This window comes from Panthera leo, chromosome B3 (genome assembly GCF_018350215.1).
Source record: "Panthera leo isolate Ple1 chromosome B3, P.leo_Ple1_pat1.1, whole genome shotgun sequence".
Lineage (NCBI taxonomy): Eukaryota > Metazoa > Chordata > Mammalia > Carnivora > Felidae > Panthera > Panthera leo.
This window is the reverse complement of record NC_056684.1, coordinates 84191375-84205048: the sequence shown is the minus strand read 5'-3', so window position 1 is coordinate 84205048 and position 13674 is coordinate 84191375. Positions and strand designations below refer to the sequence as shown.

The 13674-nt window shown below is 35.1% G+C and overlaps 1 protein-coding gene across 1 annotated transcript in view; it reads right to left on the bottom strand.

Moving 5' to 3' along the window:
* The window catches only part of LOC122222457 (protein only RNase P catalytic subunit), a 131400-nt gene that overhangs the window by 74014 nt on the left and 43712 nt on the right, over positions 1-13674 (bottom strand). Inside the window, exon 4 of the mRNA XM_042942971.1 lies at positions 6420-6527. Coding sequence (XP_042798905.1) covers positions 6420-6527 — 108 coding nt within the window. The remainder of the gene's footprint in view (positions 1-6419; positions 6528-13674) is intronic.

The following is a 13674-nucleotide window of genomic DNA, read 5'->3' as shown; positions in this document are numbered from 1 at the left end:
CCTAGCCAGAGCAATTTGACAACATAAAGAAATATAAGGCACCCAAATTGGTAAGGGAGAAGTAAAACTCTCATTATCTGCAGATAACATGATATTATATATAGAAAACCCTAAAGACTCCATCAAAAAACTACTAAAACTGATAAATTCAGTAAAGATTCAGGATACAAAATCAATGTAGAGAAAGCTGTTGCATTTCTATACACTAATAAGGAAGCAGCAGAAAGTGAAATGAAGAAAACAGTCCCATTTACAATTGCACCAAAAACAATAAAAAATATCTAGGAATAAACTTAACCAAAGAGATTAAAGACCTGTACTCTGAAAGCTATAAAATGCTGATGAAAGAAATTCAAGAGGACACAAAGAAATGGAATAACATTCTATGCTTATGGGTTGAGGAACAAATATTGTTAAAATCTCTGTATTACTCAAAGCAATATACAGATTTAATGCAATCCTTATCAAAATACCAACAGCATTTTTCATAACTAGAATAATCAATCCTAAAATTTGTATGGAACCACAAAAGACCCCAAATAGCCAAAGCAAACTAGAAAAAGAAAAAAAGTGAAGGTATCATAATCCCATACTTCAAAACTTACTACAAAGTTGTAGTGGTCAAAACAGTATGGTACTGGCACAAAAACAGGCACGTAGATCAATGGAATAGAACATAAAACTCAGAAATAAACCCACAAATATACGGTCAATTAATCTCCGATAAAAGAAGAATGAGTATACAGTGGGAAAAAGACAGTCTCTTAAACAAATGGTGCTGGGAATAGACAGCTACATGCAAAAGAATGAAACTGGACAATTTCTTACACCATACACAGAAATAAACTAAAAATGGACTAAAGGCCTAAATGTGAGACCTGAAACCATACAAATCCTTGAAGAGAGCACATGCAGTAATTGCTCTGACATTGGCCCTAGCAACATTTTTCTAGATAGGTCTCTTGAGGCAAGGGAAATAAAAGCAAAAATAAACCACTGGAACTACATCAAAATAAAAAAATTCTGCATAGTGAAGGAAAACAGTCAACAAAATTAAAGGGGAACCTACTGAATGGGAAAAGATATTTGCAAACAACATATCCTATAAAGGGTTAGTATTCAAAATAAATAAAGAACTGATATAACTCAACACCCCCAAAAAACAAACAATCCAATTAAAAAATGAGCAGAAGACATGAACAAACATTTCTCCAAAGAAGACATACAGGGGAGCCTGGGTGGCTCAGTCAGTTAAGCATTGGACTCTTGATTTCAGCTAAGTCATGATCTCATGGTTGTTGAGATTGAGCTGCACTTTGGGCTCCACACTGAGAGTGGAGTCTGCTTGGGGTTTTCTCTTTCCCTCTCTCTCTGCCTCTCCACCACTTGTGCACTCTCTCTCTCTCAAAATAAATAAACATTCAAAAAAAAAAAAAAAAAAGACATCTAGATGGCCAGCAGACACATGACAAGATGATCAACATCAGTCATCATCAGGGAAATGCAAATCAAGTTACACAAGATATTTCCTCACACCTGTGAGAATGGTTAAAATAAAAAACACAAGAAACAGCAAGTGTTGACGAGAATGTGGAGAAAAAGGAAGACTCTCACACTGTTGATGGGAATGCAAACTGGTGCAGTCATTGTGGAAAACAGTATGGAAGTTCCTCAAAAAATTAAAGTAAAAACTACCCTATAATCCAGTAATTGCACTACTGGGTACTTACCCCAAAAATACAAAAAAACACTAATTCAAAAGGATACACACACCCCTACGTTTACCGCGGCATTATTTACAATAGTCAAACAACGGAAGCAGCACAAGTGTCCATCGACAGATGAATGGATAAAAAAGAAATGGTATATATATATAATGAAATATCATTTAGCCAAAAAAAGAATGAAATTTGGCCCTTTTCAATAGCATGGACAGAGCTAGAGAGTATAATGTGAAAATGAAATAAGTCAGAAAAAGACAAACACCAGGGCACCTGGGTGGCTCAGTGAATTAAGTGTCGGACTTTGGCTCAGGTCATGATCGTGCAGTTTGTGCGTTCGAGCCCCACATTGGTCTCTCCACTGTCAAGCATGGAGTCTGTTTCAGATCCTCTGTATCTCTCTCTTTTCCCCTCCCCTGCTCATGCTCTCTCTCTCTCTCTTTCTCTCTCAAAAGTAAACATTAAAAAAATCTTACATTAAAAAAAAGAAAAAAGAGATAAAGACAAATACCATGATTTCACTCATTTGTGGAGTTTAAGAAACAAAACAAAACAAATGAGCAGAGGGAAAAAGAGAAAGACAAACCAAGATACAGACTCTTAACTACAGGGAACAAATTGATGGATTTACCAGAGGGGAAGAGGGAGTGGGTGGGTGAAATAGGTAATGGGAATTAAGGAGTGCACTTATCATGAGGAAAAAAAAATTTTTTAATTAAAAAAAATTTTTTTAAAGGGTAGTTCACTAAATATTCAGTTTGCTAGCTGGATTCAGCTATTTTATTTTCTCCAAAATGACTTGCTTGTCTAGATTTGGCCCCTGAATCAAGATTAAACTTTCTAAAGGGTCATTACCTTAAAAGGTCATTTAATCTTATACCCATGCCTTGGGGGTGCCATTCAGGAAGGTAATTCTTCAATGTCATTAAGAGTTCTCGGGGCGCCTGGGTGGCGCAGTCGGTTAAGCGTCCGACTTCAGCCAGGTCACGATCTCGCGGTCCGTGAGTTCGAGCCCCGCGTCAGGCTCTGGGCTGATGGCTCGGAGCCTGGAGCCTGTTTCCGATTCTGTGTCTCCCTCTCTCTCTGACCCTCCCCCGTTCATGCTCTGTCTCTCTCTGTCCCAAAAATAAATAAAAAACGTTGAAAAAAAAATTTAAAAAAAAAAAAAAAAAAAAAAAAGAGTTCTCTGGAGATCATGACCTGAGCCAAAATCAAGAGTCAGAGGCTTAACAGACTGAGCCACCCAGGTACCCCTTTTTATGTGCTCTTTTAAGGTGCTTCCATCTCAAATATTTTATTTTTTTAACTGTTTATTTAAGTTTATTTATTTGAGAGTTTTGAGAAAGTATGTACATGAGCGAGCGAGGGGCAGACAGAAAGGGAGAGAGAGAATCCCAAGCAGTCTCTCTGTGCTGTCAGTGCAGAGCCCGAAGCAGGGCTTGATCTCAAGAACTGCGAAATCATGACCTGAGCCAAAATCAAGAGTTAGATGCTTAACCAACTGAGCCACCAAGGCACCCTTCAAATATTTTTAAATGGGTAGTTCTACACCTTTTAGAATTTTGTTTTTATTGAGAGCTTTCAACAACTGTGAATTAAAATGCAGATATATAGTCATTACACAGTTAAAGCTCAATTAGGTAAGAAAATGGAAAAACACTGCAAGGAAATAAAACACTGACAGTGATTATTGTTGAATGATAGGGTTATATATAATTTTATTTACTGTAATTTCTAAATTTTCTACATGCATTACTTTTATAATCAGAGGAAACTAAAATTTCTTAAAATCATCACATTAGGGGCACGTGGGTGGCTCAGTAGGTTAAGCATCTAACTTAGGCTCAGGTCATGATCTTGTGGTTCTTGAGTTCCAGCCCCGCATTGGGGTATCTGCTGTCAGCACAGAGCCCGCTTTGGATCCTCTGTCTCCCTCTCTCTGCCCTTCCCCCACTTGCTCTCGCTCTCTCTCTCTCAAAAATAAACGTAAAAAAATTTTTAAAAACATCATTGCATTTAAAATTTTTCTTAAGTTTTTGGTAGTACTGCCTTCAATTCTCAATTATTATTTGAATACCTGACCTAGATTCAGTCTAATATTAAGGCAGAGTTTTGTATTTTAATTCTATTTACATAGATGATACAATGGAAAAAAACTGCCAAATAAGGGTCTACTGAAAGCAAGAATTATGGTTCCAGATAGGAAATCAATCTGAATAGTAATCACAATAATAGTTACACCTATTAGATACTTACAATGTGCCAAATGCTTACATATATTAACTCATTTATTCTTTATAACATCTTTGTGAGATAGGTACTATTATTATCTCCATTTTACACACTGGGAAACTAAGGCACAGAGAGGTTAAGTAATTTGTTCAAACCATGAAAGCTACTGAAAGTGGAAGAACCAGGACTAGAATTCAAAAAGTCTGACTCCGGAATCCTTATTCTTAACTTCTAAGCTAAAATTCTATTTACAAGATTAACAGAAAAACTGGGAAGCTAGTTCAGACAACCTAAAGTGTTAAAGAATAAAACTAAGCCACAAGAGGGTCTGACAATAGATATAAAAAAAAGGAGGGGGGGAGAGGCCTATGAGAAATATGATATATCTGTATTTTTTTTAATATAAATCTCTAGATTCGAGATTTGAGAAAAAACTTGAGAAGGAAATTTTTTCCTTTTTCCTTATTCAGGTGCATCTCTAAGCTGAGAGCCTCTGAGCTGCAGTTTCCCAAATATAATACCAATGTACTGCTACAAGATAAGGGTGCTTTTACGAGCTGAGTAATAACAGTTACCTGTCCACATAAAGTGTTGTTAACATTAAATTATTTTAAGAGTGAAAGCTAAAAGTGGTGGCAGCTGCCTATGATTTCACAGGTTAATCTTTGTTCTTTGCCTCTTGGTTTGCCAAAATCTGCTAAGATCTTTCCAAATGTAAAAAATTTTCTCCTATAGGGGCACCTGGGTGGCTCGGTCGGTTAAGCGTCCAACTTCGGCTCAGGTCATGATCTCGTGGTCCATGAGTTCGAGCCCCGCGTCAGGCTCTGTGCTGACAGCCCAGAGCCTGGAGCCTGTTTCAGATTCTGTGTCTCCCTCTCTCTCTGCCTCTCCCCTGTGCATGCTCTGTCTCTCTCTGTCTCAAAAATAAATAAACGTTAAAAAAAAAATAAAAATAAATAAAAAAAAAAATCTCCTATAATACTAGGGGATATATCCACTACAGCATTTCCAACGTGTTACTTTTCCCAAAAATGTTCACCCAATTTGGGCTATATATTTCTGGCAAGCCAATTTTTACTGCTTTGTGTGAAGCTGAATGTCAAATAAAAGGTAAACAAATACAAAACTTTACACAGATTAGCTGAGAACTTCTGATTTTGAGCTCCACCATGTACTAGTGATAGTAATTTTATGCTTCATTTTCTGGCTTTGCCCTTTTCAATATTGCTGCCTCAAATAACCCTTCAAGTACCTAAAGGACAAAAATATTTTCAACTTGCTTTTGTGTTTTTTAAAAATAAAGGATTGAAAAGTACATACGTGACCATAAAAATGTAGGCATAAAGGATAGACATATAAAGAAATTTCTGTATATCAACCTCGTCCTTGGTACTTGTAAGCTTTTCTGAGTATCAATGGCCAAACGGGACTAGTTGCATCTCTGAGAAAAAGCTTTTAAATTGGCAGTAATTTTTAAGAAATAACACAGATTAACTACAGATGAATGGCCATAGATTGCCAGCAGTAAGAACCACAAGCTTGAAATCCAGGAGCTGTCTACAATTTAATTCTGATGTTATGACTGCTTTCTACAGATTTACTATACAAAATTGGCTTCACTTTTCTAGTATTCTAATCTATAAAAATGAGGATTAAAATAATTGCTATAGAGTATAAAAATTGCTATAAATTATATGTAAAATTTCATATAACTGCTATTAAAAATCATGATATTCCTATTAGAAACTACAGGACATTTATAAACTTATAGAACAAATGATTACCTTACAAAAAAAAGAGCGGGGTTAGATTCATTTATGAACATACTATGTTTGGAAAAAACAAGTATGGGTATATTAACATCTCTTAGTTTATGTTGAAAAATTTCAAATAGAGGAATGTGACTCACAGGGAAATGACAGAGTAACCCCAAAGAAAGAGTAGAGATGTAGAAGAAGGTTAAAGGTTATATAAGTAAAAAGGCTGAGGGCACCTGGGTGGCGCAGTTGGTTAAGTGTCTGACTTCGGCTCAGGTCATGATCTTGCAGTTCATGAGTTCGAGTCCCACCTTGGACTCTGTGCTGGCAACTTGGGAGCCTGGAGCCTGCTGTGTCTTCCTCTCTCTCTGCCCCTCCCCCACTTGTGCTCTCTCCCTTTCTCTCTCTCTCTCAAAAATAAACATTTAAAAAATTAAAAAAAAAAAAAAAGAAAGAAAGAAAGAAAAAGGGCTGAAATGGCCCTCTACTACATGGCTTTTTAATGACTCTTGGCCAGCCTATAAGAGTCACTTTCTTGCCAGAGATGAAAACAGTGAATCTTAGATAAGTGGTTGGTTACTGTGACACCTTTAGGAGCTTATTTTTAGAGGAAGGAAAAATGGGGAGTTAACACATCCAAGGAAGATCACAAATAAGTACAGTAAATATTTCTAGAGATTTGGAATAACAAAATAAAACTTGTACTTACAACTTGAGATTCACGGGCTTTAGGAAATGTTTTGGCAACATTGAGCCCATCAATGACGATATCAAAAGGAGGACAGCATTTTACAAAGTTCTGAAATCTCTCAAGTTCCTAAAAAAGAAAAGCCAGATAAAACAATAAAACTTAGCAAGGGCTTTATCATAAACACACTGTTATGACTTTTATTATTGTTCTGGTAAGTAAATATATTCATCCCTTAAAAATACACACAAAAAGGGGCACCTGGGTAGCTCAGTTAATCATCTGACTTCAGGGTCTGGTCATGATCTCACAGTTTATGGGTTCAAGCCCCGCATCGGCCTCTGTGCTGACAGCTCAGAGCCTGGAGGCTGGTTCAGATTCTGTCTCTCTCTCTGACCGCTCCCCTGCTCTCTCTCTCTCTCAAAAATAAAAAAATAAACATTAAAAAATTTTTTTTCAAATGCACACAAAGATACTTTCAAAATGAAATCCAAAAAGACCAGACTAATAAATGCAACCACATGTAATTAACTGATATACCTTATAATCTCATAGCACTGTACACTTCCTAGAGTACTTTCACATGCTATTTCATTTGATCTGCACCTAGCTATTGCCTACTAAACTGACTTACATGGTAGTCATGATGAGAATGAAATGTCAAAATCTCTATATCTTGTTCTGTATGCCAAGGAGAAGTAAACCTCAGATATGTCAGTCTACTAGTGCAACTGTGTTGAAAGAACAAGGCTCTACAATAGCTCTTTGGTCATCAAGAGGTTTTTATTTACTTCTGGCTATTTTGAAGAGTTGGGTTATTCAACAAATATTTGTGGGGCATCTACTGTGTGCCCAGCAGTTACCAGACAGATAAAACTCTAACTTAGTGGAACCTGCATTTTAGTGGAAGGAGACATAAAATAAACACATAAGTTAATAAATTATATTAAATGTCAAATGTGATGAGTGCTATGGAAGGAAGAAAAGGAGGAGAAGAAGCTCCATTTCTGGTAATGATGGAATAGTCTGTCCTGGACTATATATAATATAAATTTTATATAAAATATAATAATATAAATTTTACATAAAAACCAACTATTTGAAGATACTAGACAATGACTGAAAGCAGGCAGAAATTAGAGGAAACGCAAAATGTGAACGACAGTGTGGTGTTTTATTATTCTTCTTCTTTTAAATGTTTTTTTGAGAGAGAGGGAGAGAGAGCATGCACAAGTGAGGGAGAGGCAGAGGGAGAGGGAGGGAGAGAATCCCAAGCAGGTTCCATGCTGAGCATGGATCTCGATGCAGGGCTAGTTCTCATGACCTTGAGATCATGATCTGAGCCAAAATCAAGAGTCAGACACTTAACTGACTGAGCCACCCAAACTTACAGTTTTAAAATAAGTCATAAGGATGTAAAGTACAGCATAGGAAATATAATCAATAATACTGTAGTAACTTTGTATGGTGACAGATGATAACTATACTTACCTCAGTGAGCATTTCATAATGTATATAAATGTTGAATCACTATGTTGTACACCTGAAACTACTATAATGTTGTATGTCAACCAGACTTCATTTAAAACTAAATTAATTAAAAATAAAATAAAACAACCACTAATCCATATGCATGCTTTCATTTCTCACTTGACTTCTTTAGCTTTTCTATCCTTGCCAACTCCAGTTGTATGGGACCAACCTCTTTCCTTTCTACTCAGCATAACACTTTTTAAAAATTTCTTTGCTCAAATATATTTCCTGAAAAATGTTTAGAAAGTTCCAACTAATATCAAAACTAACTAAATAAAGTTGCAATAGGAATACTGTTTTTTATAAATACTGTTTTTTATAAATGGAATAAATAGAAATAAAACTATCAAGGAGAATGAAAACAGTTTGCATACAATATGACCATTTCTTGTTTTGGTCTCAATGAACCAAGGTAAACAAAACAAGTGCATTAAATTCTAAAATTCAGGTTTCACTAATTAACATGGAAAAGATTTCCCACTATACTTCCAATATATCATTGTGGTGCTGCTCTTAGTACTATGTTGTATTCACCTCAGGAGTAATGACAAAGCAAGGCAGTTCACCATGACTGGCAAAATGGACATTTGGAAAATCAAGAGTCAAACTAGATAACTTACAAAGTCCCCTTCCAGTTCCGATATTCTATGTTAACAAGACTTGGAAATCCCTTAAAATCACAGAATGGAAAAGGTTATACTTGTGATGGTTTGTTTGAAAGGTGAGTCTCAGGAACCTCTGTGCAATCATAGAATGTGTAGTAAAATTCCATCTGGAGATTTAGCCTCCTGATCCGTATCTAATATACAGAAAAATTTTAAATGTCAGATTGGGCTTTTCCCCCATTACGAAATCTCCATTTACTAAATATTACCAGTCGAGGAGTAACACTTTATTACTTTGTAATACTTGCTGTGTGTATCCAAGATGCTCACTTTTCAAACTAAACACGTTTATATGTCGTTGCACTCAAAAGCCACTGAGTAGATCATGCTGATAAGGCATGACAAAGAAAGAGGTGACCTACTGAGACAGCATATTAACTATGGCATAGGCCTATACAAATCTGCAAGCTTAAGTGTTTTAATGGAGGGTAAATTTAAATTATTTCTTTCTAGTGCTGCTGCAGGGATTGTACTTGATTAGATTGGCTAATGATTTAAAGTATGAAAATCCATCAATCTTTTGATCATTTGTTTCTTGACTAACAAAAGAAGTTCTTTTGAAAAAAATTTATTGATACATAATTCATATACCATATAATCCACTCATTTGAAGTATAGTAAAACCTTGGTTTGTGAGCATAATTCCTTCCAGAAACACGCTTGTAATCCAAAGCACTTGTATACCAAATCAAATTTCCAGAACCATTGGCTCAGTTGTGATCATGCCATCTCAGTTTTAATCATGTGATCACGCCATTCGGCATCACTTATTATTCATGTTGCAAAACATCGTTCATTTATCAAATTAAAATTTATTAGAAATATTTTCTTGTCTTGCAGAACACTTGCAGAACAAGTCAGTTGCAATTCAAGGTTTCACTCGTATACAATTCACAGGTTGTGCAACATTACTACAATCCAATTTTAGTTCTGTCTTTCCTACTAGAAACTCCATGCTCAGCAGTCAATCCCCATTCCACTACCTTACCACGTGGCAAACTGAATTATACAAATATATAGTCTTTTGTGACTGACTTCTTTCACTCAATATAATGTTTTCAAGGTTCATTAGTATTATAACATAAATGAGTACTTCATTCCTTTCTATTGCCAAATAATATTCCATTGTATGGATTATACCACATTTTATTTATCCATTCATTAGTTGATGGACATTTGGATTATTTCCACTTCTTGGATATTACACACAATGCTGCAATGAACATCTGTGTACAAAAATTTTAGATGGATGTATGTTTCATTACTCTTGGGTATACATCTAGGAGGGAAACTGTCATGAGCTACCATATGTAATAATAGTAACTCTCTGTTTAACTTTTTGAGGAACTGCTAGACTGTCTTCCAAGTAGCTATACCATTTTACATTCCCAACTACAATGTACAAGGCTTCCAATTTCTCAACAGCCTCACCGATACTTGTTATTTTATGTGTTTTTTATTATACTCATACTTTCAGATGTGAAATGGTACCTCAGTGCGGTTTTGATGTACATTTCCCAAATGACTAATGATGTTGAGCATCTTATTGTGTGCTCATTGGCCTAAAAGGAATTCATTTGTGTAACATATAGGCTTTACAAATTCAACATATATTTCCTTCAATAAAAAGTCACAACTTCTATCATCTTTACTCATTTTACACTTCTAGGCTTAAATCTAAGAGGTGTTACTGCATAGGAATTACAAACACCATAACCTGCAATAGAGATTGTTAGCTCAAATGTCTACAAGGACCAGGCAGGTGACCTAAATAAGTAAAATGGGCCAAGTCTATGAAAACACAAAAGAGCAGGCAAAATGATAAATAGCAAATAGTGTAAGTCTCATGGTCCAAGATTCTACAGAAAGAAGTAAAGGCTGACAAACTGGAGAATGTAGGTCCCTTACAAAGGAGTAGCCCAGTGCTCAGTCCAGCTAATTGCTGCCACATGAAATAAATACTCAGGGCTAGGAGATTTAATTTTTCAAGGAAAATAAAAAATCTGGCATTTTGAAACACTGTTAAATAACTATTAAAAAGAATAAAATACAAAGAAGCTCAAACAAAAAACATTTTTGGGCTAGATTCCACCTGCAGACCACAAGTTTATAATACATTCACTTGGTCAGTCAATAGATTTTCATTGAGCATGTGTTATGTGCCAAATAATATTCTTCTTCCTAGGAACAGAACAGAATAGTGAACAAATTCACTGAGCTAAAGAAATTTATATATTAGTAGAGGAAACAAGCAATACCAAGTTAACAAATAGATATTTAATTTTAGGTAGAGAAAAGTGCCTTGAAGAAAATTTAATCAGGGCAGGGTGTTAGCCCAACTCTTCCAAGCCCCTCTCTACTTTAGATATGGTGAAAGGAAAAGGTCTTTCTAATCAGGTAACATTTAAACAAAGACTTGAATGAAGTGAAGGGGTCAACAACCATGCTTCCTCTGAGGGAAGAGCCCTTTAGGCAGAGGAAAGAACAACCAAGGCCCTTAACTAAACACCAAAAGCTTTGAACATTTGATGATTAATGATTAGGCAATTTGAAAGTTCAAATAACTATAAAGTTTTTATGTATTATGTTTTGAGTTTAAGTTTTAAAAATTCAATTCTTGTTTATTACTACAATATGGGAAAGAGGAAATAAATGTAAAACAATTCTAAAACAGCTAATCAAAAGTTTTAAATTCTGTATCATATCCAATTTTTTATTTGAAACAAAGAAGCAGAATTGATATTTATTGTTTTGTAGTTGTTACCTAATCATAAATGAGTAGCAAAATGATCCAAATATGTGCATCAAAAAAAGAAATAAAAGAATGGGACAGCATATACATTACACAGATGATTCCAGCACCTGCCATCAAAGATCTGACTTCCTAATTATAAATGACTCTCACAATATACATGGCAATAGAAATTGACTCTTCTATTTATTACTCCTCCTACATCATGGATGAGAAGGCAAAGAGGTTAAGCAACTGATTTTTCTCAACAAATGATATTCCAATAGATGCTAACACTTCTCTTTTACCTTTCTACCTAGAAGAGGTTAAAACTCTTCAATATTTTGAAATGATGGTCCATATGTTTATAGCAGTTTACTTAGGAGACTTTGATATAAACCTCACCAGGAAATTCAAAACAGATCTCTCTCATTTATTGTATTGAGTTAACATCCTCCTCTACAATGGCAACTCAGGGGAAACAGGACTACAACAATGTATACTCAAAACTTTACATCATAAAAGAAACAATGAACTCAACATGTTAATTATATCCAATGTACTACAACAATCATTATATTTTCCAAAGATTAGAAGAAAGGGAGTATTAAAACAACTGGCTTTAGTCATAGCAGATATGGAAAAACAGGGGAATACCAGCTATTTTGGTGGGAAGCACTGTTCTTAACATGGAACCACAATAAAAAAATCCATCTCTGCATCTAACGGACAAATTTCTTTGCATACCTTCTTTACCCCATGAGATAGAAGTAAGTGTGAAATAAAAAGAACACCAAAATGATTGCCTTACTGTAGCCAAAGAAAAATGAAATTGTATGTCTAGAAAATGTCACTGCAATCTAACAACTAATAGTCTTAGAAAGCTTACACTCCCTTAATAACAAGTTATATTTTAGGAGATGTTTTTCATTTAGTAATTATAGCTAAAACTACTATACTATGCTACTCTGTTTTTAAATACTTACAATCTTATCTGAGTTTTCTGATTCCAGAAAGATGAAAAAAAAAAAACCCAACAAACCCTTTCTGCCAGAAGTTTCTAAAAGGCTGTGTAAAATACAACAAAAATACCTATGCATGGTTGAACTTGAAAGAGAGAAAGAAAGAAAGAAAGAAAGAAAGAGAAAAAGAAAAAGTCTCCCAGTGCCAGAGATGAAGCCAAATCTGAAAATCAGAATGGTAAGGATAAAAATTGATGCTAATGTTGTCTAGGAGACAAGAAAAGAAATGGAATGGGTATTAGCAAACAGGAGCCTGGTTTCTGATGCCACCATGGAACCTGGAGATATATCAAACCTTCCAAATGAAGGGAGAAATTGGAAGTGAATTCCCGAATAAAAGAGGAACCTTTACAGATAGGAACACTGATGTCAAAACACAATACACCACCCTTTCTATCTCTACCAGGGATCTAAGTAGGGGGAAAAAAAATCCCTGGACAAAAAGAAACTCCAGGTTTGCGTTTTAAATGTGTTTTAATATGTTCCACTGAGAAATTACATAAAAACTAGTTCTGATCCAGTGGCGCCTGGCAGGCTTTGTCAGTAGAGCATGTAACTCTTGATCTCAGGGGCATGAGTTCAAGCCCTATGTTGGGAGCAGAGCTTACTTTAAAACACACACACACACACACACACACACACACACACACACACACACACCTGGTTCTGATCCAGTAACATCTCTTGTTTGGCAGAAGCAAATACCAAACCTCTCCAGAGAGATAATACCAATAATCTAGGCAACAAAGGGACATTCATAGAAAGAGCAAGTCCTTCTAAAACCGAACTCACCAATTTAAAATCAAAAAACACGAGAGTAAACAATCTACCATGTGGGAGTCTTCTGACACACTGAAGGATTAATGCCCAAAGAGTTCAGGAAAAAGAAAAAATGTTTGAAACCTAAGGGACAATATAAAATATGTAAAAATAATTAAAATGTACAAAAAGAATCAAAACTGTAAGAAAAGAAGAGACCATGAAAAAAAATGAAGAAAACAATTTGAAAGAGAAGTTCTAAAATTAACATCCTAAAATAACTAACTGAAACTAAACGGATGGGAGAAAATCCAAATGTCCATCAGTTGGTGAATGAACAAACTCTGATGTATTAACACACTTAAATACACTCAGCAATGAAAAATAACTGATACATGTAACAAAAACTCAAAAACACTATATTTCAAACTAAATCTAATATATTGTAAAAACAAATACACAGCATTATTTTAAGTGAAAGACAAACAAAAACATTACAGATTATATGATTCTATGTATACGCAACTGTTAGTAAAGACAAAACTACAGAGACAGACAGCAGCTCA